Source organism: Calliphora vicina, chromosome 5, assembly GCF_958450345.1.
Source record: "Calliphora vicina chromosome 5, idCalVici1.1, whole genome shotgun sequence".
Lineage (NCBI taxonomy): Eukaryota > Metazoa > Arthropoda > Insecta > Diptera > Calliphoridae > Calliphora > Calliphora vicina.
In genome coordinates, this window is record NC_088784.1 from 22,429,289 (window position 1) to 22,453,882 (window position 24,594).

At 31.3% G+C, this 24,594-nt stretch overlaps 2 protein-coding genes across 2 annotated transcripts in view; both read left to right on the forward strand.

The window, feature by feature from the left end:
* The first annotated feature begins 1,303 nt into the window (after positions 1 to 1,303).
* Dscam1 (Down syndrome cell adhesion molecule 1) overlaps positions 1,304 to 24,594 on the forward strand; it is a 103,711-nt gene continuing 80,420 nt past the window's right edge. Inside the window, exons 1-2 of the mRNA XM_065513093.1 lie at positions 1,304 to 1,983; positions 3,434 to 3,595. Of these exons, the coding sequence (XP_065369165.1) occupies positions 1,446 to 1,983; positions 3,434 to 3,595 (700 nt within the window). The 5' untranslated portion in view covers positions 1,304 to 1,445. The remainder of the gene's footprint in view (positions 1,984 to 3,433; positions 3,596 to 24,594) is intronic.
* Positions 9,196 to 24,594, forward strand: part of LOC135959691 (hemicentin-2-like) — a 40,249-nt gene continuing 24,850 nt past the window's right edge. The window contains exons 1-16 of the mRNA XM_065510698.1: positions 9,196 to 9,505; positions 9,589 to 9,879; positions 9,985 to 10,275; positions 13,233 to 13,523; positions 13,645 to 13,935; positions 14,244 to 14,534; positions 14,787 to 15,077; positions 15,234 to 15,524; positions 15,714 to 16,004; positions 17,199 to 17,489; positions 17,617 to 17,907; positions 18,012 to 18,302; positions 19,722 to 20,012; positions 20,724 to 21,014; positions 21,109 to 21,393; positions 24,095 to 24,394. Coding sequence (XP_065366770.1) covers positions 9,289 to 9,505; positions 9,589 to 9,879; positions 9,985 to 10,275; positions 13,233 to 13,523; positions 13,645 to 13,935; positions 14,244 to 14,534; positions 14,787 to 15,077; positions 15,234 to 15,524; positions 15,714 to 16,004; positions 17,199 to 17,489; positions 17,617 to 17,907; positions 18,012 to 18,302; positions 19,722 to 20,012; positions 20,724 to 21,014; positions 21,109 to 21,393; positions 24,095 to 24,394 — 4,585 coding nt within the window. The 5' untranslated portion in view covers positions 9,196 to 9,288. The remainder of the gene's footprint in view (positions 9,506 to 9,588; positions 9,880 to 9,984; positions 10,276 to 13,232; positions 13,524 to 13,644; positions 13,936 to 14,243; positions 14,535 to 14,786; positions 15,078 to 15,233; positions 15,525 to 15,713; positions 16,005 to 17,198; positions 17,490 to 17,616; positions 17,908 to 18,011; positions 18,303 to 19,721; positions 20,013 to 20,723; positions 21,015 to 21,108; positions 21,394 to 24,094; positions 24,395 to 24,594) is intronic.

Below are 24,594 nucleotides of genomic sequence, written 5' to 3' on the forward strand. Positions count from 1 at the left end.
TTTTCTATAGAAAACTTGTCTCTGTTACAGAGAAATTTTCTATAGAAAACTTGTCTCTGTTACAGAGAAATTTTCTATAGAAAACTTGTCTCTGTTACAGAGAAATTTTCTATAGGAAACTTGTCTCTGTTACAGAGAAATTTTCTATTGAAAACTTGTCTCTGTTACAGAGAAATTTTCTATTGAAAACTTGTCTCTGTTACAGAGAAATTTTCTATTGAAAACTTGTCTCTGTTACAGAGAAATTTTCTATAGAAAATTGGTCTCTGTTACAGAGAAATTTTCTATAGAAAATTGGTCTCTGTTACAGAGAAATTTTCTATAGAAAATTGGTCTGTTTTACAGAGAAATTTTCTATAGAAAATTGGTCTGTTTTACAGAGAAATTTTCTATAGAAAATTGGTCTGTTTTACAGAGAAATTTTCTATAGAAAATTGGTCTGTTTTACAGAGAAATTTTCTATAGAAAATTGGTCTGTTTTACAGAGAAATTTTCTATAGAAAATTGGTCTGTTTTACAGAGAAATTTTCTATAGAAAATTGGTCTGTTTTACAGAGAAATTTTCTATAGAAAACCTGTCTCTTATACGGAGTAATTGGTTCCCTTATAGAAGAGCCCCTGGATCTCTTTCTGTTTTGTTTAGCTTTCCATAACTATTCTCTGTTGATTTTAGAAATTTCCCTGAAGGTTTTTGTCCCTTAATATCAGTTCTTTAGATTTTTCTAGGGCGTTAGACTTTCATTGTAGAAAAAACGAAAAGTGATCTTGAAACTTCAATTAAAATGAAATGCTTTAAAGCTCTTACAAAATGGCAGTCTTTAAGGTAAGTTTTAAAGCTCTCGCCAAACATAACAACAAAAGGTAAGTAATAAAAAAAAGCAGCTCGATGTTAAAAGCTATAAATTGTATTAGAAAAGTAGTTTTATTGGCTTTTTTCGTAAAAATACAAACAAACTCACAATCATTTCACATTTCAATGTGCTTTATTTTATATCAATGTCTGAGCAAAATCGTAGAAAAGCTGTAGCATTTCATTTTTAACATTATTTCAAGATCATTTTCAGTTTTTTCCCAAACAAACTCACAGAAAGGCGTGTCACTAATAAATATTTGTTTTATTTTAATATCTCTTTTATAGATGGTACAAATTCATTGAAGGCACAACCCGCAAACAAGCTGTTGTTTTGAACGAACGTGTTAAACAAGTCTCTGGAACCTTGATCATTAAAGATGCTGTCGTTGACGATTCAGGCAAATACTTGTGTGTTGTTAACAACTCTGTGGGTGGTGAATCTGTAGAGACTGTCTTGACTGTTACTGCTCCCTTGTCGGCCAAAATTGATCCTCCCACCCAAACTGTTGATTTCGGACGTCCAGCTGTTTTCACCTGCCAATATACCGGTAACCCCATTAAGACCATTAGCTGGTTAAAGGATGGCAAAGCTATGGGCCACAGTGATCCCGTCTTACGCATAGAATCGGTTAAGAAAGAAGACAAGGGCATGTATCAGTGTTTTGTACGCAATGATCAGGAATCGGCTGAAGCTAGTGCTGAATTGAAATTGGGCGGCCGTTTTGATCCACCCGTTATAAGACAAGCCTTCCAAGAAGAAACCATGGAACCTGGACCAAGTGTATTCCTAAAGTGTGTTGCTGGCGGTAATCCCACTCCTGAAATCTCCTGGGAATTAGATGGCAAAAAGATTGCAAACAATGATCGTTATCAGGTTGGACAATATGTGACAGTTAATGGTGATGTTGTGTCGTATTTGAATATTACCTCGGTGCATGCTAATGATGGTGGTCTGTACAAGTGTATTGCCAAGAGTAAAGTGGGTGTAGCTGAACATTCGGCCAAGTTAAATGTCTATGGATTACCCTACATTAGACAGATGGAAAAGAAAGCTATTGTTGCTGGTGAAACATTGATGGTTACTTGTCCCGTTGCTGGTTATCCAATTGACTCGATTGTATGGGAGAGAGGTGAGTAAAAGCAAAAGTTCTGTAATTCAAAAATCCTCTCATAAACATAGAAATTTCCTATAGAAAATTAGTCTGTTTTACAGAGAAATTTTCTATAGAAAATTGGTCTGTTTTACAGAGAAATTTTCTATAGAAAATTGGTCTGTTTTACAGAGAAATTTTCTATAGAAAATTGGTCTGTTTTACAGAGAAATTTTCTATAGAAAATTGGTCTGTTTTACACAGAAATTTTCTATAGAAAATTGGTCTGTTTTACACAGAAATTTTCTATAGAAAATTGGTCTGTTTTACACAGATATTTTCTATAGAAAATTGGTCTGTTTTACACAGAAATTTTCTATAGAAAATTGGTCTGTTTTACACAGAAATTTTCTATAGAAAATTGGTCTGTTTTACACAGAAATTTTCTATAGAAAATTGGTCTGTTTTACACAGAAATTTTCTATAGAAAATTGGTCTGTTTTACACAGAAATTTTCTATAGAAAATTGGTCTGTTTTACACAGAAATTTTCTATAGAAAATTGGTCTGTTTTACACAGAAATTTTCTATAGAAAATTGGTCTATTTTACACAGAAATTTTCTATAGAAAATTGGTCTATTTTACACAGAAATTTTCTATAGAAAATTGGTCTATTTTACACAGAAATTTTCTATAGAAAATTGGTCTATTTTACACAGAAATTTTCTATAGAAAATTGGTCTGTTTTACACAGAAATTTTCTATAGAAAATTGGTCTGTTTTACCCAGAAATTTTCTATAGAAAATTGTTCTGTTTTACAGAGAAATTTTCTATAGAAAATTGTTCTGTTTTACAGAGAAATTTTCTATAGAAAATTGGTCTGCTTTACAGAGAAATTTTCTATAGAAAATTGGTCTGTTTTACAGAAATTTTCTATAGAAAATTGTTCTGTTTTACAGAGAAATTTTCTATAGAAAATTGTTCTGTTTTACAGAGAAATTTTCTATAGAAAATTGTTCTGTTTTACAGAGAAATTTTCTATAGAAAATTGTTCTGTTTTACAGAGAAATTTTCTATAGAAAATTGTTCTGTTTTACAGAGAAATTTTCTATAGAAAATTGTTCTGTTTTACAGAGAAATTTTCTATAGAAAATTGTTCTGTTTTACAGAGAAATTTTCTATAGAAAATTGTTCTGTTTTACAGAGAAATTTTCTATAGAAAATTGTTCTGTTTTACAGAGAAATTTTCTATAGAAAATTGTTCTGTTTTACAGAGAAATTTTCTATAGAAAATTGTTCTGTTTTACAGAGAAATTTTCTATAGAAAATTGTTCTGTTTTACAGAGAAATTTTCTATAGAAAATTGTTCTGTTTTACAGAGAAATTTTCTATAGAAAATTGGTCTCTTGTACCGAGAAATTATTGTGTCTTAGGAAATTTATAGAATTTGATATATATTAAACTTGTATTCTTTTAATTTCCCTTTAGACAACCGTGCCTTACCCATTAACCGCAAACAAAAAGTCTTCCCCAATGGCACCTTAATTATCGAAAACGTTGAACGTAACTCCGATCAGGCAACTTATACCTGCGTGGCTAAAAATGTTGAAGGTTATTCAGCTCGCGGTTCCTTGGAAGTACAAGTTATGGGTAAGTTTTTCAAGTTTCCTTTTATAGATCAACATTGCAAAGACAAATGTTGATCAAGATTTTGATAAACTGTAACTTAAAAGGGAAGGGTCTTAACAAAAAGAAAAGCAAGGCCAGGAAATTTAAAACAAATTGAAATTTAAATTGCAATTAAATACTGAAATTTCTGGTGTTAAAATCAGTCCGTCCGTTTATTTTTTTTGGGTGTTAAACAACTCATTCCTATTTCTTTGTGGGTACCCTTCCCTTTTATTTATATAAACAAGGTTTTTAAAAAGTCTACGAATAACAAAATTAAACAAAATCATCGAGGGTTGTTGGTTCCACTCTATTCAGCGTTGCATACTTTCTAAGGAATTTATAAATATTCTAAGTTAAATAGATTTTAGAGTTTTTGTGAAATACTTTAAAGAATCTGATTTATTTTTTAATAAATGGTTTAAATTATATTTATTTATAACAAAATTGAGATTTTAGTTTATAAAATTTTCAAAATTATGTTAATTGATGTAATAAGTACTTAAAGGGTACTAATTTTTACCCTTTTTGACTTAAACTCCTCTTGAAGTTACATAAATTCGTTTAAAACCTTTTGAGTATTAAAGAAATTATTATTTTTATGAAAATATTTTTATTGTACATAAAATTTTAATATATTTTGTTGCTGTCAAATTATTAGTACCACCCCAAATAGTACCATTTGATTTTGGTTCCGATATCATTAACATGAACGATATGGTTTCGGCTACATGTACGGTTAATAAGGGCGATACACCGTTGGATTTGCATTGGACCACCGCACCCGAGCCCACATTGGGGGCGGGTCGTCTAATGACCAACGATGGCATATTGATAACAAAAACAACTCAGCGTATTAGTATGTTGAGTATAGAGTCGGTGCATGCCCGACATCGGGCCAATTATACATGTGTGGCGCGTAATGCAGCAGGAGTGGCATATCATACGGCCGAGTTAAGAGTTAATGGTGAAGAGGATTAAATAGATTTTCTAGATAAAGAATGAAATTTTCGTAGTTTACTTTTTTAAGTTAATTTTACCCTGTTTATGTGTTTTTTGTTTTGTAATTTTCTCCGTTACCTCCTCAAAATGAAAGTATTGCCCCAAATTGTGCCCTTTGATTTTGGCGAGGAAAGTATTAATGAATTGGATATGGTGTCGGCTTCGTGTACCGTTAATAAGGGTGATATGCCCATAGATGTGGCTTGGCTTAAAAATGGTGGTCGTGTTTATACCAATGATGGTGTAGTTGTAACCAAAACTAGTCAACGCATGAGTGTTTTAAGCATAGAATCGGTGCGGGCCCGTCATGCCGGCAATTACACCTGTGTGGCCACCAATAATGCGGGTGTTACCAAACATTGGGCCATACTTAGAGTCAATGGTTAAGATTGTTAATATTTCTATTTTTCTAAAATAATTTTTTTTTTTTTTATTTTCTGGTTTAAAAATTCCTTTTATTTTGCACCTCCTTTTACACAGTATTACCCCAAATTGTAAGCTTTGATTTTGGCGAGGAGAGTGTTAATGAATTGGAAATGGTTTCTACTTCGTGCACGGTTAATAAGGGTGATCTGCCCTTGGATATTTATTGGATGCGAAATGGTGGCCGCATTTATACCAATGATGGTCTAGTAGTCATGCGCAATAATCAGCGCCTAAGCGTTTTGAGTATTGAATCGGTGAGGGCCCGCCATGCTGGCAACTATACCTGTGTGGCCACTAATGATGGCGGTGTTACCATTTCCTCCGCTTTGTTAAGGGTTAATGGTTCGCAATATGAAATTTTGTATTAAGTTTAAATGTTTTACTTTGTTTAGTGTATTTTTTATTTAGTTTTTTCACTTTTCCTTTTCAAGTTCTACCCCAAATTTTACCCTTTAACTTTGGTGAGGAGAGTATTAATGAACTGGACATGGTTTCGGCCTATTGTACGGTTAATAAGGGTGACTTACCTTTGGATATCTATTGGACTCGTAATGGTGGTCGAGTTTTTACCAATGATGGCGTTATAGTTACTCGTACAAGTCAGCGTATTAGTGTTTTGAGTATAGAATCGGTGCGTGCCCGACATTCGGGCAATTATACCTGTGTAGCTACAAATAATGCTGGTGTTAGCACTCAATGGGCTGTTTTGGCCGTTAAGGGTTTGTGGGGGTTAATTTTTGTTTTTTCTCGGTGTTTTCATAATTTCTGTTAATTAATGTTTTGTTTTTATTGTTACATTCCTTAAATCCTCCAAAATCTATTAAATATTTCTATAAAAGCGATGTGAAAGATGGCTGAAAAGCAGTGGTCGGCATAAAGAAGTTTTCTATAGAAAACTAGTCTCTTATACACAGAAATTTACGATAGAAATCTAGTCTCTTTATAGAGAAATTTTCTCTAGAAAACTAGACTCTTAGACAGAGAAATATTCTCTAGAAAGCTAGTATAATTTACAGAGAAATTTTCTATAGAAAACTTGTCTGTTTTACAGAGAAATTTTCTATAGAAAACTTGTCTGTTTTACACAGAAATTTTCTATAGAAAAATTGTCTGTTTTACACAGAAATTTTCTATAGAAAACTTGTCTGTTTTACAGAGAAATTTTCTATAGAAAACTTGTCTGTTTTACAGAGAAATTTTCTATAGAAAATTGGTCTGTTTTACAGAGAAATTTTCTATAGAAAATTGGTCTGTTTTACAGAGAAATTTTCTATAGAAAATTGGTCTGTTTTACAGAGAAATTTTCTATAGAAAATTGGTCTGTTTTACAGAGAAATTTTCTATAGAAAATTGGTCTGTTTTAAACTAGTCTCTTTTACAGAGAAATTTTCTATAGAAAACTTGTCTCTTATACAGAGAAATTTCTATAGAAAACCAGTCTATTTTACAGAGAAATTTTCTATAGAAAACTAGTCTATTTTACAGAGAAATTTGCTATAGAAAACTAGTCTCTTTTACAGAGAAATTTTCTATAGAAAACTAGTCTCTTTTACAGAGAAATTTTCTATAGAAAACTAGTCTATTTTACAGAGAAATTTTCTATAGAAAACTAGTCTATTTTACAGAGAAATTTTCTATAGAAAACTAGTCTCTTTTACAGAGAAATTTTCTATAGAAAACTTGTTTCTTATACAGAGAAATTTTCTATAGAAATCTTATCTCTTATACAGAGAAATTTTATATAGAAAACTAGTCTATTTTACAGAGAAATTTTCTATAGAAAACTAGTCTGTTTTTTAGAGAAATTTTCTATAGAAAACTAGTCTCTTATACAGAGAAATTTTCTATAGAAAACTAGTCTTTTATATAGAGAAATTTTCTATAGAACTGTAGTCTCTCGTACGGAGAAAATTTCGTGTTATTTACAGGTAATTAGCCGATCATGTGCTTAAGGTCAGTTCATATTTTGAAACTAAAGAAAATAAAACATAAAATACATATTAACACTCCAGTTCCAGCCTTTTAATTTCCTTCAATTAAAGATAATTTAAAGAGTTTCTATCTGGACCCAGTTTCCATAAATGTATTTGCTTTCGAACTTTTATAATCCAGATTTTCTTCACCACGATTTGCTGTATACAATTTAACATAATTGGTTTTTATATTCCTCCCCGCACCACCTTGCAGTGCCACCTTCAATAGGTCTGTTTAGTTTTGGTGATGAGCCCATAAATACCGGCGAAAGTGCCGGTGTTCAATGTATGATACAAAAGGGAGACACACCCATCAATATCAAATGGACTTTAAATTCTCGGTCCCTAATCAACAATGAAGAAGGCATTACAATATTGAAATTATCGGCGAAATCAAGTGTCTTAAATATAGCCAGTGTGGCGGAAAATCATAGGGGTTTATTTAAGTGTATAGCGGAGAATAAGGCTGGATCGACGTTTTATGCCTCCGAGTTGAAAGTCAATGGTATCTAGAAAAAAAATTAAAAATTTCTTGATTTTATGTTTTGATTTTGTTATTTGAATTATAAGTTTTTATCCTCTCCTCATATCCTCTTAATACTATATTTCAAAGTTCTTATTGCTCTTCTAGGTCTTTTATAATACAATTTTGGATCAGTCAAGTTTCTTAGATTTATTTTGCGAGTTTTTTTGTTGAATTTAACCTGATTCACATATATTTAGCGGTTTTTAGTGCGAAAAGTTGGCAACAGTGCAAAATCGCTCTTTTTCAAAATGGAGGAAATGAGCGAAAACATGAACAAGGCGAATTCATGCAAAGTGGAGTCTGTCAAACAGCTGTTTAGTTGTTTCGCTTGTTTGGTTCTAGATTCTGTCAAAAGTTGTTTTTACATTGCAATATCTAGTTATTCTTTAAATAAATAAGTTAAACCACCCATCACTATACAATTATCCAAACTAATTTAAGTTTTAATAAAAAAAATAAATTTTTCATTTCTGTTTTAAGACATTTGTTAAGACTAATTAAGACTAATGTTGCTGTTTTTAGAACTGCCACCACCTTATATGAATTCGCCTTGAACATGATTTTCTTAACCTTCGCTTTACCAAAGGTTTTTTATATACATGGTTTACCAATACCCACCCGGGTGACACTACACTTCTATAAATATATGCGACGAACGAAATTTTAAAAAATTTAAAAAACCTTATAAAAAGTTTAAAATGGTTCTATTAAATTCTATAGAACTCTAGAATTTGTTCAGTGAGTACAAATTTCATTTAAATCGAAACAAAATTAAAAAAAATATTAAGCCAATAAAATCGATGTGGTCACCCGGGTGGGTATTGGTAAAGCGAAGGTTAAGTTGTTACCAAGAAATAAAATTTTCATGGGCTGTAGGTTTCGCTTCAATTATTAGGTTTCCATTTAGCGAAAAAACATTATTTTAAGAAAATTTGTTTTATTTGTATGTAGTACCCCCTCAAATAGTACCGTTTACCTTTGGCGAGGAGCCAGTAAATACGGGTGAAAGTTCAGGTGTTCAATGTATGATACAAAAAGGAGATGCACCCCTAAATATAAAATGGACCTTGAACTCTCGGCCTTTAATAAATAATGAAGAAGGCATAACAATATTGAAATTATCAGCGAAAACAAGTGTCTTAAATATAGCCAGTGTCACGGAAAATCATAGAGGTTTATTTAAGTGTATAGCGGAAAATAAGGCAGGATCAGCCTTTTATAGCTCCGAATTAAATGTCAATGGTATATAGATACAAATTTTAAAAATTTCTTGATTTTATGTTTTGATTATTTGAATTATAAGTTTTTATCCCTTCCTCATATCCTTTATATTGTTATATTTGAAGTTCTTATTTCTCTCATTGGTGTTTTATAATCAAAATTTGAATGGGAAAAGGTTTTATTCAATTAAAATTGAATTTGTTTTGTTCAATTAAACATGTTTGGTGATTTTTAGCGTTTTCTAGCGATTTTGAGTTTTGGTTGGAAATATTAAGAAAAATTGACAACACTTTGGTTTGCATCTCTCTCTTTCAAAATGGCTGAAATGAGTGAGAAGAAGAAAATAAACAGAGAATAAGAACACAGTGTTGTTGAATGCTTCCCTTCACAGTAAAAACTTTATTTGAAGACATTTTTTTATTATTTTTTTAATCCTTCACAATTTATATGTAGTACCTCCTCAAATTGTACCCTTTACATTTGGTGAGGAGCCAGTAAACACGGGTGAAAGTGCCGGTATACAGTGTATGATACAAAAAGGCGACACACCCATTAATATCAAATGGACCTTGAACTCACGACCCTTAATCAATAATGAGGAAGGTATAAGCATAATGAAAATGTCAGCAAAATCGAGTGTTTTAAATATAGCCAGTGTAACGGAAAATCATAGGGGATTATTTAAGTGTATAGCTGAAAATAAGGCAGGATCGGTGTTTTATAGCTCCGAATTGAATGTCAATGGTAGCTGCATAAATAAAACTTTAAATTATAGCTGTAATTCTTTTTAATTTAGTTCTTTTTTAAATTATTATTTAAATTCCCAGTTCCTCCCCAGATAATGCCCTTCTTTTTTGGTGATGAGCCCATGAATATGGGTGATATGTTTGGGGCTCAGTGTATGGTTAGCAAGGGTGATTTGCCTTTAAACATTTACTGGACTTTAAACTCTCAACCCATAGTTAATAATGAGGAAGGCTTTACTTTACTGCGCATGAATCCTCGTACCAGTTCTTTGAATATTAATGCCTTAGAAGGCAAACATCGTGGGGTTTATCAATGTATAGCCAATAATAAAGCGGGCTTTATTGAATATTCCGCCGAGTTACATGTTAATGGTTAGAAAGTGTTGAAATATAAAAATATATTTTAAGTTTTCTTTTGTTTAGTATGATTTTATTATATTTTTTTATTTATAAATTTCCCTCCTCTTAAATTATTAGTACCACCCCAAGTTTTACCCTTTAATTTCGGTGAAGAAGTCTATAATATGGGTGATTTGTTAAGCATTAATTGTGTTGTTTTAAAGGGCGATTTACCTTTACACATACATTGGACTTTAAATTCTGAACCCATAACCTCGGATTTGGATGGTTTTACTGTTGTTCAAATGAATCGTCGCACTAGCTATTTAAGTGTGGACTCTTTGGAGGCCAAGCATAGAGGCACTTATCGTTGTATAGCTGTAAATTTAGCAGGTCTAGCTGAATATGCTGCTGAATTGCAAGTTAATGGTGGGTGTTTAAATATAGCAAATATGCCGTTAGGGTTATTTAGCAAGCTACTAACTTTCTTTAGGTATATGGTGTAAAATTAAGTATTAATCGTACTAAATTTCTTTTCCTCAACTCTTTTTTAATAATACTAATTAATGGTAAATGTTTTGGTGTGATTTTTAAGCTGTTAAATAGAAAAGTGTCTGCTAAGCGATATATTAAAGGTCAAAGGTCAGGGAAAATAAATACGTTTTGACTCGAAAACGATTGATGGTACGCAAAAAGTATCTTTAAACTAAATTAAGGAAATTTTATTCTCTAACAATTTCATTATAACTGCAGCTTAATTCAGAATTTCATATTCGACATTTCAGTAACAAAACATGGGAATTATTTTAGAATTACTGTAAATAAATCATTTCTCGTTTATTTATTTGTTGAATCTTGTCAATTCTATTACCCCCTGTCTATACCTGATAAATTTTTATCATGATAAACTTCAAAAGGGCTATCAAGATAAAAAATGATTAGGTATAGACCCCATTTATTAGTATTATTGCTTCATTATGACAAAATTGTTAGTGCTTTTAGTCAGACAACTTTGTCTTGACAACAAACGTCATTAATTGTTATGATAAATATTTGTCATGTATAGACAGGGGGTTAAAAATTCAATGACAATATTTGTATTTTATTAAAATCATTCTTGATTCATTCATCTACTAAATTTTTTAAACCATTTATCCAATAAATATCTTCCTCTTCTTTTTATCGCCAATTTTGCTATTTTTTTAATAAAATAATAAAAAAGACGGCAAGTATGACAGGCCTACACATTACCTTTGTCTCACTCTCTTTCAAAATGAGAAGGAAATGAGCGAAAAGAAGAAAATAAACAGAGAACAACAACAAGTCTGTGTGAAGTTGTTATATTTTAAGGATGCAAAATTCAGTACTATTGTACTTTTTTCTACGACAAAATTTGAACATTACTTAATAAAAATCATTAGAAATACTATTGTTAATACAAAAGTAAAGAATTTCTATGCTAGCAGATTTTGTAGGTATAGAATTGGCAACAGTAATTGCAATACATAGCTCTCTTACTAAATGAGGAGGAAATGAATGAAAGAAGAAGAAAATAAACAGAGAACAAGAAGAAGTTGGTGTTTTTAAGATTAACAAACCAGGGATGAAAAATATAGTAGTATTGTACTTTTTTTTAGTAGTTTTGATATGGGAGAAGACTTCTACGATAAATTAAGAACTTTTCTGAATAAAAAACAATAGTTTTAGTTAAAGGAATTAATTAGCAAGCCGTTTAACATATTTTTTCATTAATTTTGAGGTTTTTCAAGTAACCTTTTGTAACAGATTTTGTAGGTAAAGAATTGTAAACAAATTGGCAACAGTAATTGCAATACTCTCTTTCTAAATGAGGAGGAAATTAATGAGAAGAAGAAGAAAATAAACAGAGAACGAACAGAAGTTGTTGTTGTAAGATGTTGCCATTTTGATTTACAAACCAAGGATGAAAAATATAGTACTATTGTACTTTTTTTTAGTATTTTTGATATCGGTGAAAATTTCTACCACAAATTAAGCATTTTTTTTTAATAAAAACAATAGTTTTAGTTAAAGGAATTAATTAGCAAGCCGTTTAACATATTTTTTCATTAATTTTGAGGTTTTTCAAGTAACCTTTTGTAACAGATTTTGTAGGTAAAGAATTGTAAACAAATTGGCAACAGTAATTGCAATACACCGCTCTCTTTCTATATGAGGAGGAAATGAATGAGAAGAAGAACAAAATAAACAAAGAACAAGAAGAAGTTGTTGTTGTTAAGATGTTGCCATCTTGATTAACAAATCAGGGATGTAAAATATAGTACTATTGTACTTTTTTTTAGTAGTTTTGATATGGGAGAAGACTTCTACGATAAATTAAGAACTTTTATGAATAAAAAACAATAGTTTTAGTTAAAGGAATTAATTAGCTAGTCCTTTAACATATTTTTTCATTAATTTCGAGGGTTTTCAAGTAACCTTTTGTAACAGATTTTGTAGGTAAAGAATTGAAAACAAAATGGCAACAGTAATTGCAATACATCGCTTTATTTCTAAATGAGGAGGAAATCAGTGAGAAGAAGAAGAAAATTAACAGAGAACAAGAAGAAGTTGGTGTTGTTAAGATGTTGCCATCTTGATTAACAAATCAGGGATGTAAAATATAGTACTATTGTACTTTTTTTTTAGTAGTTTTGATATGGGAGAAGACTTCTACGATAAATTAAGAACTTTTCTGAATAAAAAACAATAGTTTTAGGTAAAGGAATTAATTTGCTAGCTGTTTAACATATTTCTTCCTTCATTTGAGGTTTTTCGAGTTTGATGTAACCTTGTTTATACTTAAATTTTAAAATTTAAAAAAAAACTTTGATTAGGAACTAGTTTCAGCCCAAGGCGTATTAACAAGGTAGATGAAATGTCAAAATCAAGGCGAATTAAAATATTGCTATTGTTATTTACAATAGTAAAATAAACAAAGTTTGACACAAGGCGAATCTATAGAAGGTGACGACAGAACTACAACAAATACAATATGTACAAAAACAACAGGTACTTTGGTTTTGTTAAAAGATAAGTGAACTGTCAAAGTTGTCTGTTGTTGTTTTTGATTTTGCGTTTGTTGTATTTTTCGCCACAACAACCACAAGTAAATTGACACTTCAATTGTCCAAGCAACTGAATAAAAAAAATAATCAGCTGTTCTTCTGAGGTCAACTTCTATAAATTCGCCTTGGTGTGACAGAAGGTATACATTAAACCACGGCGAATTAATAAACAGCTGATTTTATGCGGCCAATAAATTGTCATAGATTTCTAGAAAATATTCAGTTGAATTTTGAATTTGTTTACAGAAATTTCCCTATAATGTTGTATGTCCCTGATTTTTCTTCTTAATTCCCATATAGTATCACCTCAGATAATGCCGTTTAGCTTTGGCGAAGATCCCATGAATGTGGGTGATTGGTTTGGGGCTCAATGTATGGTGGGTAAGGGTGATTTACCAGTAGATATATATTGGACCCTAAACTCGCAACCTCTAATAAATGGTGAAGAAGGTATCACCTTAATCAGAATGAATCCGCGTACAAGTTCCTTAAATATCAATGCTTTAGAGGGAAAACATCGTGGTCTATACCAGTGTATAGCTAATAATAAAGCGGGCTCGGCTACCTATGCAGCGGAACTACATGTCAATGGTTAGCAGAGATTACAAAAAATAATCTCTTTTTATTTAAATTAGTAATTTAATTTGTATTATTATTTTAATTTGTAGACTTAATTAAACTTATGCTATTATTTCCTTTCCAACTTACTTAGTTCCTCCCCAAGTATTACCTTTAAATATCGGCGATGAAGTTTATAATATGGGTGATACTTTGAGCATAACTTGTGTGGTATTTAAGGGTGATTTACCCTTAGATATGCATTGGACTTTAAATGAGGAAGCCATAACATCGGGTGATCAAGGTTTTACCATAATGAAACTTAATGCTCGCACTAGTTATTTGAATGTAGAGGCTTTAGAGGCCAAACATCGTGGTACTTATCGTTGTATAGCCATAAATTTGGCCGGTTTAGCGGAATATGCTGCTGAATTGCAAGTTAATGGTGGGTTATTATAGTAATTAATAAAATTAATCTGGTGCTTAGGTATTGAAAAGCTTAAAACTACTAATAATTCTAATATCTAAAACTTTTCTATACTTTTAATAACAAAAATGGGTGGTTTTGGTGTGAATTAATAAGCTGCTGTAATGAAAATTTGTTTAAAAAATGTGATAATCATTAGCTGAATGTGTGGGTATTTAAAGAAATCGTCAGATTAATGAATGTAAAATGTACTGGAGTATATTTCAATATAGCTGTGTTTAGTTTCCCAAATAATTTCTAAATTTATTATCTGTAATTGTGTCTAGTTCCCCCTCAAATCAGCCCCTTTGATTTTGGCGAAGAGGCCTTGAATCGTGGTGAAATTGCCAGTGTTACTTGTATGGTGCCCAAAGGAGATTTACCTTTGGACATCTATTGGACTTTAAATTCAGCCTTAATAGTAAATGGTGAACATGGTTTTAATCTATTCAAAATGAATAAAAGAACCAGTTCTTTGAATATCGAATCTTTGGAGGCATTTCATCGGGGCACTTACAAATGCATAGCCAATAATTCGGCTGGTTATGCAGAGCATGTAACTGTGCTGGAAGTTAATGGTTAATTTGAAAAAGTTTTACCTATTTGTAGTTGAGTTTTTCTTTATAATTTTCTTAAATTATGTTTTAATTATCCCTATCCTTTATATACAAAAATGTTACGCCAATATTTTTCATTATTTTAAAATGAGTTTCAGACCTGAATGTTTCAGAAGTTATTTGTTGAATTCTAAAATGTTTAAATTAATATATTTTCTTTAGAATAGTTATATTACAAATTTTATTGGTTTTATTTCTATTATTTTATTAAAGTCCCTCCTCAAATTACTCCCTTTGATTTTGGTGAGGAGGCTTTGAATCGCGGCGAAGTTACCAGTGTACCCTGTATAGTTACCAAGGGCGATTTGCCTTTGGATATTTATTGGACTTTAAATTCAGCCTTAATTGTGAATGGTGAAAATGGTTTTAATCTATTCAAAATGAACAAAAGAACCAGTTCTTTGAATATAGATTCTTTGGAGGCCAATCATCGCGGCACTTATAAATGTATAGCCAATAATTCGGCTGGCTATGCAGAACATGTTGCGGTTTTGGAAGTTAATGGTTAATTACAAATTGAATTCAAGTTTTAGTTGAATTATTTATTGTTTCAATTAAATTTTTTGGTTTAAAAATCCCTTTTCCCTTTAAGAATATCTACAACGTTTGAAAAATTGGTTGATGAGTTATTAAAGAACTTTTATTTTGATTTTGCTTTAGTTCCTCCTCAAATAAGTCCCTTTGATTTCGGTGATGAAGCCTTAAATCGTGGTGAGGTTACTATTGTTAACTGTATAGTGGCCAAGGGTGATTTACCTTTGGATATTTATTGGACTTTAAATTCGGCCTTGATAGTTAATGGTGAAAATGGTTTTAATCTATTCAAAATGAACAAAAGAACTAGTTCTTTGAATATCGATTCTTTGGAGGCCAATCATCGTGGCACTTATAAATGTATAGCTAATAATTCGGCTGGCTATGCGGAACATGTTGCAGTTTTGGAAGTTAATGGTTAATTACAAATTGAATTTAAGTTTTAGTTGAATTATTTTTGATTTGTTATAAATTTTTATTTAAAAATTCCCTTCCTCTACAAACTAAAAACAAAATCAACGAATGATGATGAATTAAAACCATAAAATATCTTTAAACTTTGGTAGCTGAATAATTTAAATTGATTTTATTTTAATTTTACTTTAGTTCCTCCCCAAATAAGTCCCTTTGATTTCGGCGAAGAGGCCTTAAATCGTGGCGAGGTTACTAGTGTTACTTGCATTGTACCCAAGGGTGATTTACCATTGGATATTTATTGGACTTTAAATTCGGCCTTGATAGTCAATGGTGAAAATGGTTTTAATTTATTTAAAATGAACAAAAGAACCAGCTCCTTGAATATTGATTCTTTGGAGGCCAATCATCGTGGCACTTACAAATGTATTGCCAATAATTCGGCGGGTTATGCAGAGCATGTAACGGTGCTGGAAGTTAATGGTTAATTAGAGTTTTAAAAACATTTTTAAATATTAGTATTTTAGTAGTAAATGCTTTTTAGTTTTATTTTCTATATCCCTTTTCCTTGCTAAAATCCTGTGCTTAATCCATAGAAATTTCTTAAAAATTGAGCTGTTTGTAGGTCAAAATAAAAATTGTCTTCTTATTTCTTTGATAAATTATGGAATTTACCTTAAAAATATAATTATTAGTTATTCATTCACAATAACGGTGTGACTTATTTGTTTTCCAATGTGGCAACATTGTGAATTGTTATACTCTCCCAAAAAAGGTAAACAAAAAACAGCTGTGTTGGAGAAATGTAACAAAAGATAAAGAAGAGACATGGAATAAAATAAATAAACAAAACGGCTACAAACTGTAGTAAAATTAAAGGAATTTCAATACAAAGTCATACAATTTAAATTTAATTTGTTTTGCTGCCATTCAAACAATTCATAAAGGGTATTTTAAATGGGCTTTAAAATAATGTAATTATTTAAGACTTGATTTAGTACAACGGACTTTATCAAATCATGTTCTTATAAAATCCCATAGAAATTTATTATATTTGAGCTGTTGTATGGCATTTGTATAAATTGTAGGACAAAATACAATTTATATTCTTATTTCTTTGATAAATTATGGAATTCACCTTAAAAATATCATTATTAGTTATTCATTCACAATAACGTTGTGAATTATTTGTTTTCCAATTTGGCAACATTGTGAATTGTAGTACTCTCCCAAAAAAGGTAAACAAAAAACAGCTGTGTTGGAGAAATGTAAACAAAAGATAAAGAAGAGACATGGAAATAAAATAAATAAACAAAATGGCTACAAATTGTAGTTAAATAAAAGGATTTCACAAGTAAAATTTAAATTTTATTTGTTTTGCATGCAATTCAAACTACATATTAATAGAATATGGTTAAATGGTATTTTAAATAGGCTTTAAAATAGTGTAATTCTAAACTGAATTTTAGGGCCTGATTTAGTACAACGGACAAAAGATTTGTCTTGATAATTTGAATGAAAATCTTATCGTTTTGAAATATATTTCTGAAGGGTTAACTGAATCAAGTAGATATTTAAATATAATTGAAAGAAAAATATCGGCGAATTAAACTTGCATTAATTTTTTATACAAATTAATTAGAAATATTAAATTTATAACAAGTCACTTTGTCTTAGTTCCCCCACAAATCAGTCCCTTTGGTTTTGGCGAGGAACCCTTAAATCGCGGTGAAGTGGCCAGTGTGGTATGTGTAGTGCCCAAGGGTGATTTACCTTTAGACATCTATTGGACTTTAAACTCGGCCATAATTGTAACTGGAGAAAATGGTTTTAATATTTTCAAAATGAACAAGCGTACAAGTTCTTTAAATATTGAAGCGCTGGAATCCTATCATCGGGGCACTTATAAATGTATAGCCAATAATTCGGCGGGCTATAGTGAATATGTTACAATATTGGATGTTAATGGTTAATAAAAAATACTCTATAATAAAGAAAATTTTACAAATGTAGTTAATAGTTTCTAGCTTTTTTTTAGTTTTTGTTATAAATTTTAGTTTCTAAACTCCTTTTATTGTTTCTAAATTCCCTAAAGTACCACCCCAAATACAAGCCTTTAGCTTTGGTGATGAAACTGCTAATACTGGTGAGGTGGCAGGAGCTTTTTGTATGGTTTCCAAGGGTGACTTGCCCTTGGAAATTCGATGGACTTTAAACTCGGCCCCCGTGATAACAGGAGAACATGGCTTCTCCTTGCAACGCATGAATGCTCGTACTAGTTCTTTAAATATCGATTCTCTAGAAGCCCATCATAGGGGCTCTTATAAATGTATAGCTTCGAATAAGGCTGGTTTTGCTGAATACACAGCTGAATTAGAAGTTAATGGTTGGTTAACCATTAATCTCTTTTAAGTTATTTGATTTTTTATTTAATATTTAGTTTTTTTTTTAAATATTTTTATTATAATTTTTTTTTTGAAACCCCTTTAGTGCCTCCCCAAGTGTTACCTTTTAGTTTCGGTGAGGATGCTGCCGATATGGGTGATATAGCTAGTGCCAATTGTGTGGTGCCTAAAGGTGATTTACCTTTAGAAATTCATTGGTCTTTGAATTCAGCACCCATTGTTAATGGTGAACATGATTTTAGCATTGTACGCTTAAACAAACGTACAAGTTCTTTGAATATAGATTCCTTAACGGCTTTTCATCGTGGCATATATAAATGTATAGCTACCAATAAGGCCGGATCTAGTGAATATACTGCGGAATTACAGGTTAATGGTTGGTGGAATTTATATTAATAAATAAAACAATTATATAAAATTTAACCACCTTTTAGCTTGTTTCATATATTTTCTTTTGCTAACACGTTGGTTTATTATGATTTCTGTGCACATTTTGTGAATTTGCTGAATATAAATACATGCCAAACAAACAATGGTGCTGAATTTTGGTGTTTGAAAGTGTTGAGCTGTTTTTTTTTTCCTTGAATAATTTAAAAATGAATTTGAAATATATTTAAAGGGACCTTAAACGTGTTTTTAATTGTTTAAAAAAATATAATTCATTTTAAATATCTTTTGCTGAATAACATTTTTACTAAACAATTTTTTCTCAACTTAAAATATGACAGAATTGATGAAATTTCATCTAATGAACAGCTGATTTGAGGATCTTAATTTAGCTGAATATTAAAAATAAACGGAATTAAAAAAATGTTATCTAAATTACATGATTTGAACTAGTCAATGGTGAAAATGGTTTTAATTTATTTAAAATAAACAAAATAACCAGCTCATTAAATATTGATTCTTTGGAGGCCAATCATCGTGGCACTTAAAAATGTATTGTCAATAATTGAGCGGGTTATGCAGAGCATGTGACGGTGTTGGAGTTTTAAACACTATTTTAAATACAGTATTTTAGTAGTAAATGCTTTTTCGTTTTGTTTGCTATTTCCATTTTACTTTCTATAATCCAGAGCTTAATGAAAAATTTGAGCTGTCGTATTTGCATTTGTATAAATTGTTTGACAAAATACAATTTATTTTCTTATATCTTTGATAATTTATGGAATTCATCTTAAAAATATCATTATTAGTTATTCATTCACAATAGTAGTGTGAATTGTTTATTTTTCCAATGTGGCAACATTGTGAATTGTAGGACTCTCCCAAAAAAAGGTAAACAAAAAACAGCTGTGTAGGAAAAATGTAAACAAAAGATAAGGAAGAGACATGGAAATAAAATAAATAAACAAAATGGCTACAAACTGTAGTTAAATTAAAGGATTTCATAAGTAAAAATTTAATTTTATTTGTTTTACAAGCAAATCAAACTATTAATAGCGGTATTGGTATTTAAAATAGTGTAATTAAAAACTGAATTTTAGGGACGGATTAAGTACACGATTTGAACAGCTGATAAGGATCTTAAGTAACTGTGTATTAAAAATGAACAGAATTAAAGAAATTTTATCTAAATTATATGATTTGAACAGGTAGAAATATGATATTTCGGCTAAAGTTACCAAAAAGCGAAAACTAATGGTACTTTTTTATTTTTTACATATTTAAACATAAAATTGGGCATATATGAAATGCTTCCAAAAAGAAAGATCATAAAAATTGGTGTCCCGCCTCTTTTATATAGATTATATGTTATTAGATAATTATAATTACCTAAATCTTTATCCTTTAGTACCACCCCAAGTTATGCCCTTTGTGTTTGGTGATGAACCCTCCAATTATGGCGATAGTACGGCGGTACAGTGTATGGTATTTAAGGGTGACCTACCTCTACAACTACACTGGACCTTAAATGGTCAGCCCATAACGAATGAACACTCGGGCATTAGGATTATAAAAATGTCTCCGAAATTAAGTTCTTTAAGTATTGATTCGATTAATGGTCAACATCGTGGTGTATTTAAATGTATTGCCACAAATGCAGCGGGCACAGCCGAACAAATGGCGGAATTGAGTGTTAATGGTAGAGCGAGAGATTTGGTTTTAAGTTTATATAGTACCTGAATATCTTTTATTTGTGTGTTTTTATTATAATTTTAATCCCATTCCACAATAATTTCAATTTTAACAGAGTTGTAAAAGCAAAAATAAAAGCTGAAGGTTAAAAAATTTGTTTAAATCAGTGGCCGGCATAAAGAGAACAAGTTCTTTCTCTGCAGTAAGCTAACCAGCTATTGATGATAATTTTTGTTGCTTTTTTGATGATGTTTATGAACTTCGTGGACATTTGACTTACAAGAAAATAACCGATCAAGTTTGACTGAAAATCAGTGGTCGACATAATGAGAACCAACATGGAAAATGAATTTCACTTTCTGTTGTAAGCTGTGTAGTTATCAAGTTTGACCAAAGTGAAGAAATATGTTTAAATCAGTGGTCGACATAACGAGAATAAACTTGGAATATGGATTTGAATCTCTTATTGATTGATTGTGTTATTGATTATGATTTTTGTTTCTTGTTTGATTATTTTATGAACTTCGTTGACATTCGTGGGGTTTACAAATAAATAACCGATCAAGTTCTCTCTCTATGAGGGCTGTAAGTGCCGACCACTGGTTTTAATATATAAATGGGGTATTGGTTTTAGAAATTACATTATTAAAGCTAAATTATGTTACCTGATTGTTTGAATTTATAATTTTTTTTCTACTAAAAACCCTACCATTTATAGTACCTCCCCAAATTAAACCCTTCTCCTTTGGTGATGAGGCCTCCAATTCTGGTGATTCCGTAGGCATCCAATGCTGCGTTTCCAAGGGAGACCTGCCCATAGTCATCGAATGGTCTCTGGGCAATCAAACCTTAAGCAGCGGTGATTTAGAGATAATAATCGGACGCATGTCTTCGAAATCCAGCACTTTAAATATTGACTATATAACAGCGGATCACAGGGGCATGTACACTTGTAGGGCCAAGAATATAGCGGGTGAAAGCTCTTATCAGGATGAGCTTAAAGTTAATGGTTATTAAAATATTTTTAAAAACATTGTTTTGATGCAATTTTTAATTAAATTTGTTTTGTTTTTGATTTATTATATATTGTTTTCTCCCTTAAGTCCTGCCCTCCATACATCCCTTTAGCTTTGACCATGAAGCCAATGAGGCTGACAGTGTGCAATTGACTTGCCATGTGGCCAAGGGTGATTTGCCTTTGAAAATCCGTTGGCTGCACAATGGTTTGCCTTTGTTTACGCATTTGGGTGTTTTAACGAGTAAAATTGGTGATCGCATTAGTTTATTAACCATAGAATCGGTGAAGGCTGCTAATATCGGCAATTATACTTGTATGGCCAATAATAAGGCGGGCCAGAATTCTTATACCTCGGAATTGTTTATAAATGGTGCTTAATATTCTAAATATTTAGATTTTATTATAAAGTTTATTATAATTTGTTATGAAATTTTATATTTTTATCCTACACAAAAACACTTGAGAAAGAATTAAAGAGAAAACTTTTAAAAACTAAGGAAAAAACATGTTTAAGCATGTTTTGTTATCAAACAAACCAACTAAGTTGTTTTAAACGAGTTTAAACCAGTGATTGGCATAAAGAGAATATATTTTATGGATTATATTAACAGGTTAAGTAATCTGTTCTTTTGTTGATTGTGGTTTTTATTTTCTTATTTGTATGAACCTCGTGTTGTTTGCCGGAAATGAGTGCCAACCACTGGTTTAAGGAATCAAATACTTGAATTTTGTTGTAAATATTATGTAAGAAAATTGTTTGATTAGACTTAATCTGTAGTTAGCTCAAAATTCAGGCCTCAATTTGAAAATTTTCGCTCAATATTTTTTGCTGTTCTAGTTCTGTTCTAGTTCTGTTCTAGTTCTGTTCTAGTTCTGTTCTAGTTCTGTTCTAGTTCTGTTCTAGTTCTGTTCTAGTTCTGTTCTAGTTCTGTTCTAGTTCTGTTCTAGTTCTGTTCTAGTTCTGTTCTAGTTCTGTTCTAGTTCTGTTCTAGTTCTGTTCTAGTTCTGTTCTAGTTCTGTTCTAGTTCTGTTCTAGTTCTGTTCTAGTTCTGTTCTAGTTCTGTTCTAGTTCTGTTCTAGTTCTGTTCTAGTTCTGTTCTAGTTCTGTTCTAGTTCTGTTCTAGTTCTGTTCTAGTTCTGTTCTAGTTCTGTTCTAGTTCTGTTCTAGTTCTGTTCTAGTTCTGTTCTAGTTCTGTTCTAGTTCTGTTCTAGTTCTGTTCTAGTTCTGTTCTAGTTCTGTTCTAGTTCTGTTCTAGTTCTGTTCTAGTTCTGTTCTAGTTCTGTTCTAGTTCTGTTCTAGTTCTGTTCTAGTTCTGTTCTAGTTCTGTTCTAGTTCTGTTCTAGTTCTGTTCTAGTTCTGTTCTAGTTCTGTTCTAGTTCTGTTCTAGTTCTGTTCTAGTTCTGTTCTAGTTCTGTTCTAGTTCTGTTCTAGTTCTGTTCTAGTTCTGTTCTAGTTCTGTTCTAGTTCTGTTCTAGTTCTGTTCTAGTTCTGTTCTAGTTCTGTTCTAGTTCTGTTCTAGTTCTGTTCTAGTTCTGTTCTAGTTCTGTTCTAGTTCTGTTCTAGTTCTGTTCTAGTTCTGTTCTAGTTCTGTTCTAGTTCTGTTCTAGTTCTGTTCTAGTTCTGTTCTAGTTCTGTTCTAGTTCTGTTCTAGTTCTGTTCTAGTTCTGTTCTAGTTCTGTTCTAGTTCTGTTCTAGTTATGTTCTAGTTATGTTCTAGTTCTGTTCTAGTTCTGTTCTAGTTCTGTTCTAGTTCTGTTCTAGTTCTGTTCTAGTTCTGTTCTAGTTATGTTCTAGTTATGTTCTAGTTCTGTTCTAGTTCTGTTCTAGTTCTGTTCTAGTTCTGTTCTAGTTCTGTTCTAGTTCTGTTCTAGTTCTGTTCTAGTTCTGTTCTAGTTCTGTTCTAGTTCTGTTCTAGTTCTGTTCTAGTTCTGTTCTAGTTCTGTTCTAGTTCTGTTCTAGTTCTGTTCTAGTTCTGTTCTAGTTCTGTTCTAGTTCTGTTCTAGTTCTGTTCTAGTTCTGTTCTAGTTCTGTTCTAGTTCTGTTCTAGTTCTGTTCTAGTTCTGTTCTAGTTCTGTTCTAGTTCTGTTCTAGTTCTGTTCTAGTTCTGTTCTAGTTCTGTTCTAGTTCTGTTCTAGTTCTGTTCTAGTTCTGTTCTAGTTCTGTTCTAGTTCTGTTCTAGTTCTGTTCTAGTTCTGTTCTAGTTCTGTTCTAGTTCTGTTCTAGTTCTGTTCTAGTTCTGTTCTAGTTCTAGTTCTAGTTCTAGTTCTGTTCTAGTTCTGTTCTAGTTCTGTTCTAGTTCTGTTCTAGTTCTGTTCTAGTTCTGTTCTAGTTCTGTTCTAGTTCTGTTCTAGTTCTAGTTCTGTTCTAGTTCTGTTCTAGTTCTGTTCTAGTTCTGTTCTAGTTCTGTTCTAGTTCTGTTCTAGTTCTGTTCTAGTTCTGTTCTAGTTCTGTTCTAGTTCTGTTCTAGTTCTGTTCTAGTTCTGTTCTAGTTCTGTTCTAGTTCTGTTCTAGTTCTGTTCTAGTTCTGTTCTAGTTCTGTTCTAGTTCTGTTCTAGTTCTGTTCTAGTTCTGTTCTAGTTCTGTTCTAGTTCTGTTCTAGTTCTGTTCTAGTTCTGTTCTAGTTCTGTTCTAGTTCTGTTCTAGTTCTGTTCTAGTTCTGTTCTAGTTCTGTTCTAGTTCTGTTCTAATTCTGTTCTAGTTCTGTTCTAGTTCTGTTCTAGTTCTGTTCTAGTTCTGTTCTAGTTCTGTTCTAGTTCTGTTCTAGTTCTGTTCTAGTTCTGTTCTAGTTCTGTTCTAGTTCTGTTCTAGTTCTGTTCTAGTTCTGTTCTAGTTCTGTTCTAGTTCTGTTCTAGTTCTGTTCTAGTTCTGTTCTAGTTCTGTTCTAGTTCTGTTCCAGTTCTGTTCTAGTTCTGTTCTAGTTCTGTTCTAGTTCTGTTCTAGTTCTGTTCTAGTTTTTATCTGATAATTTTTAAAATTTAGACCTGTAGTTAAAGCTAACTTGTGGTTAAATCTATTTATTAATTAGGGTAATAAAACAGATTATAATTTAGCTTTCTTTTAACTGCTTTAGTTCTACCCCAAATTATACCTTTTTCTTATGACGACATCGTTAATACTGGTGATTCGGTGGATCTGTTTTGTCAAATACAAAAAGGTGATCGTCCCATCAAAATTCATTGGAGTTTTGAACGTAACTCTGATGATCTGCGTTTTGGCGCCCAACAACCAATAATGCGCACAAATCGTATTAGCTCTAAATCTAGCATATTATCGATACCGAATGCTACTCCTGCTCATACCGGAACTTATACCTGTACAGCCAGTAATAATGCTGGCTATACCAGCTACAGTACAAATCTAACAATTAATGGTATTTAACAACTTTATGTATAAACTAAATGGGAATTCTAACTAATAGAAATTAAGAGTTTCTTGTTTTTTTAAATGACTTTATATTAACCTTGTGTTTTAACTTATTCTATATGTGTTTTAGCTTTCTAAATCTCTAATGTAAACTAATTGAAATCATATTTAACATCTCTATATTTAAATTTCTCAAATAACAACAAA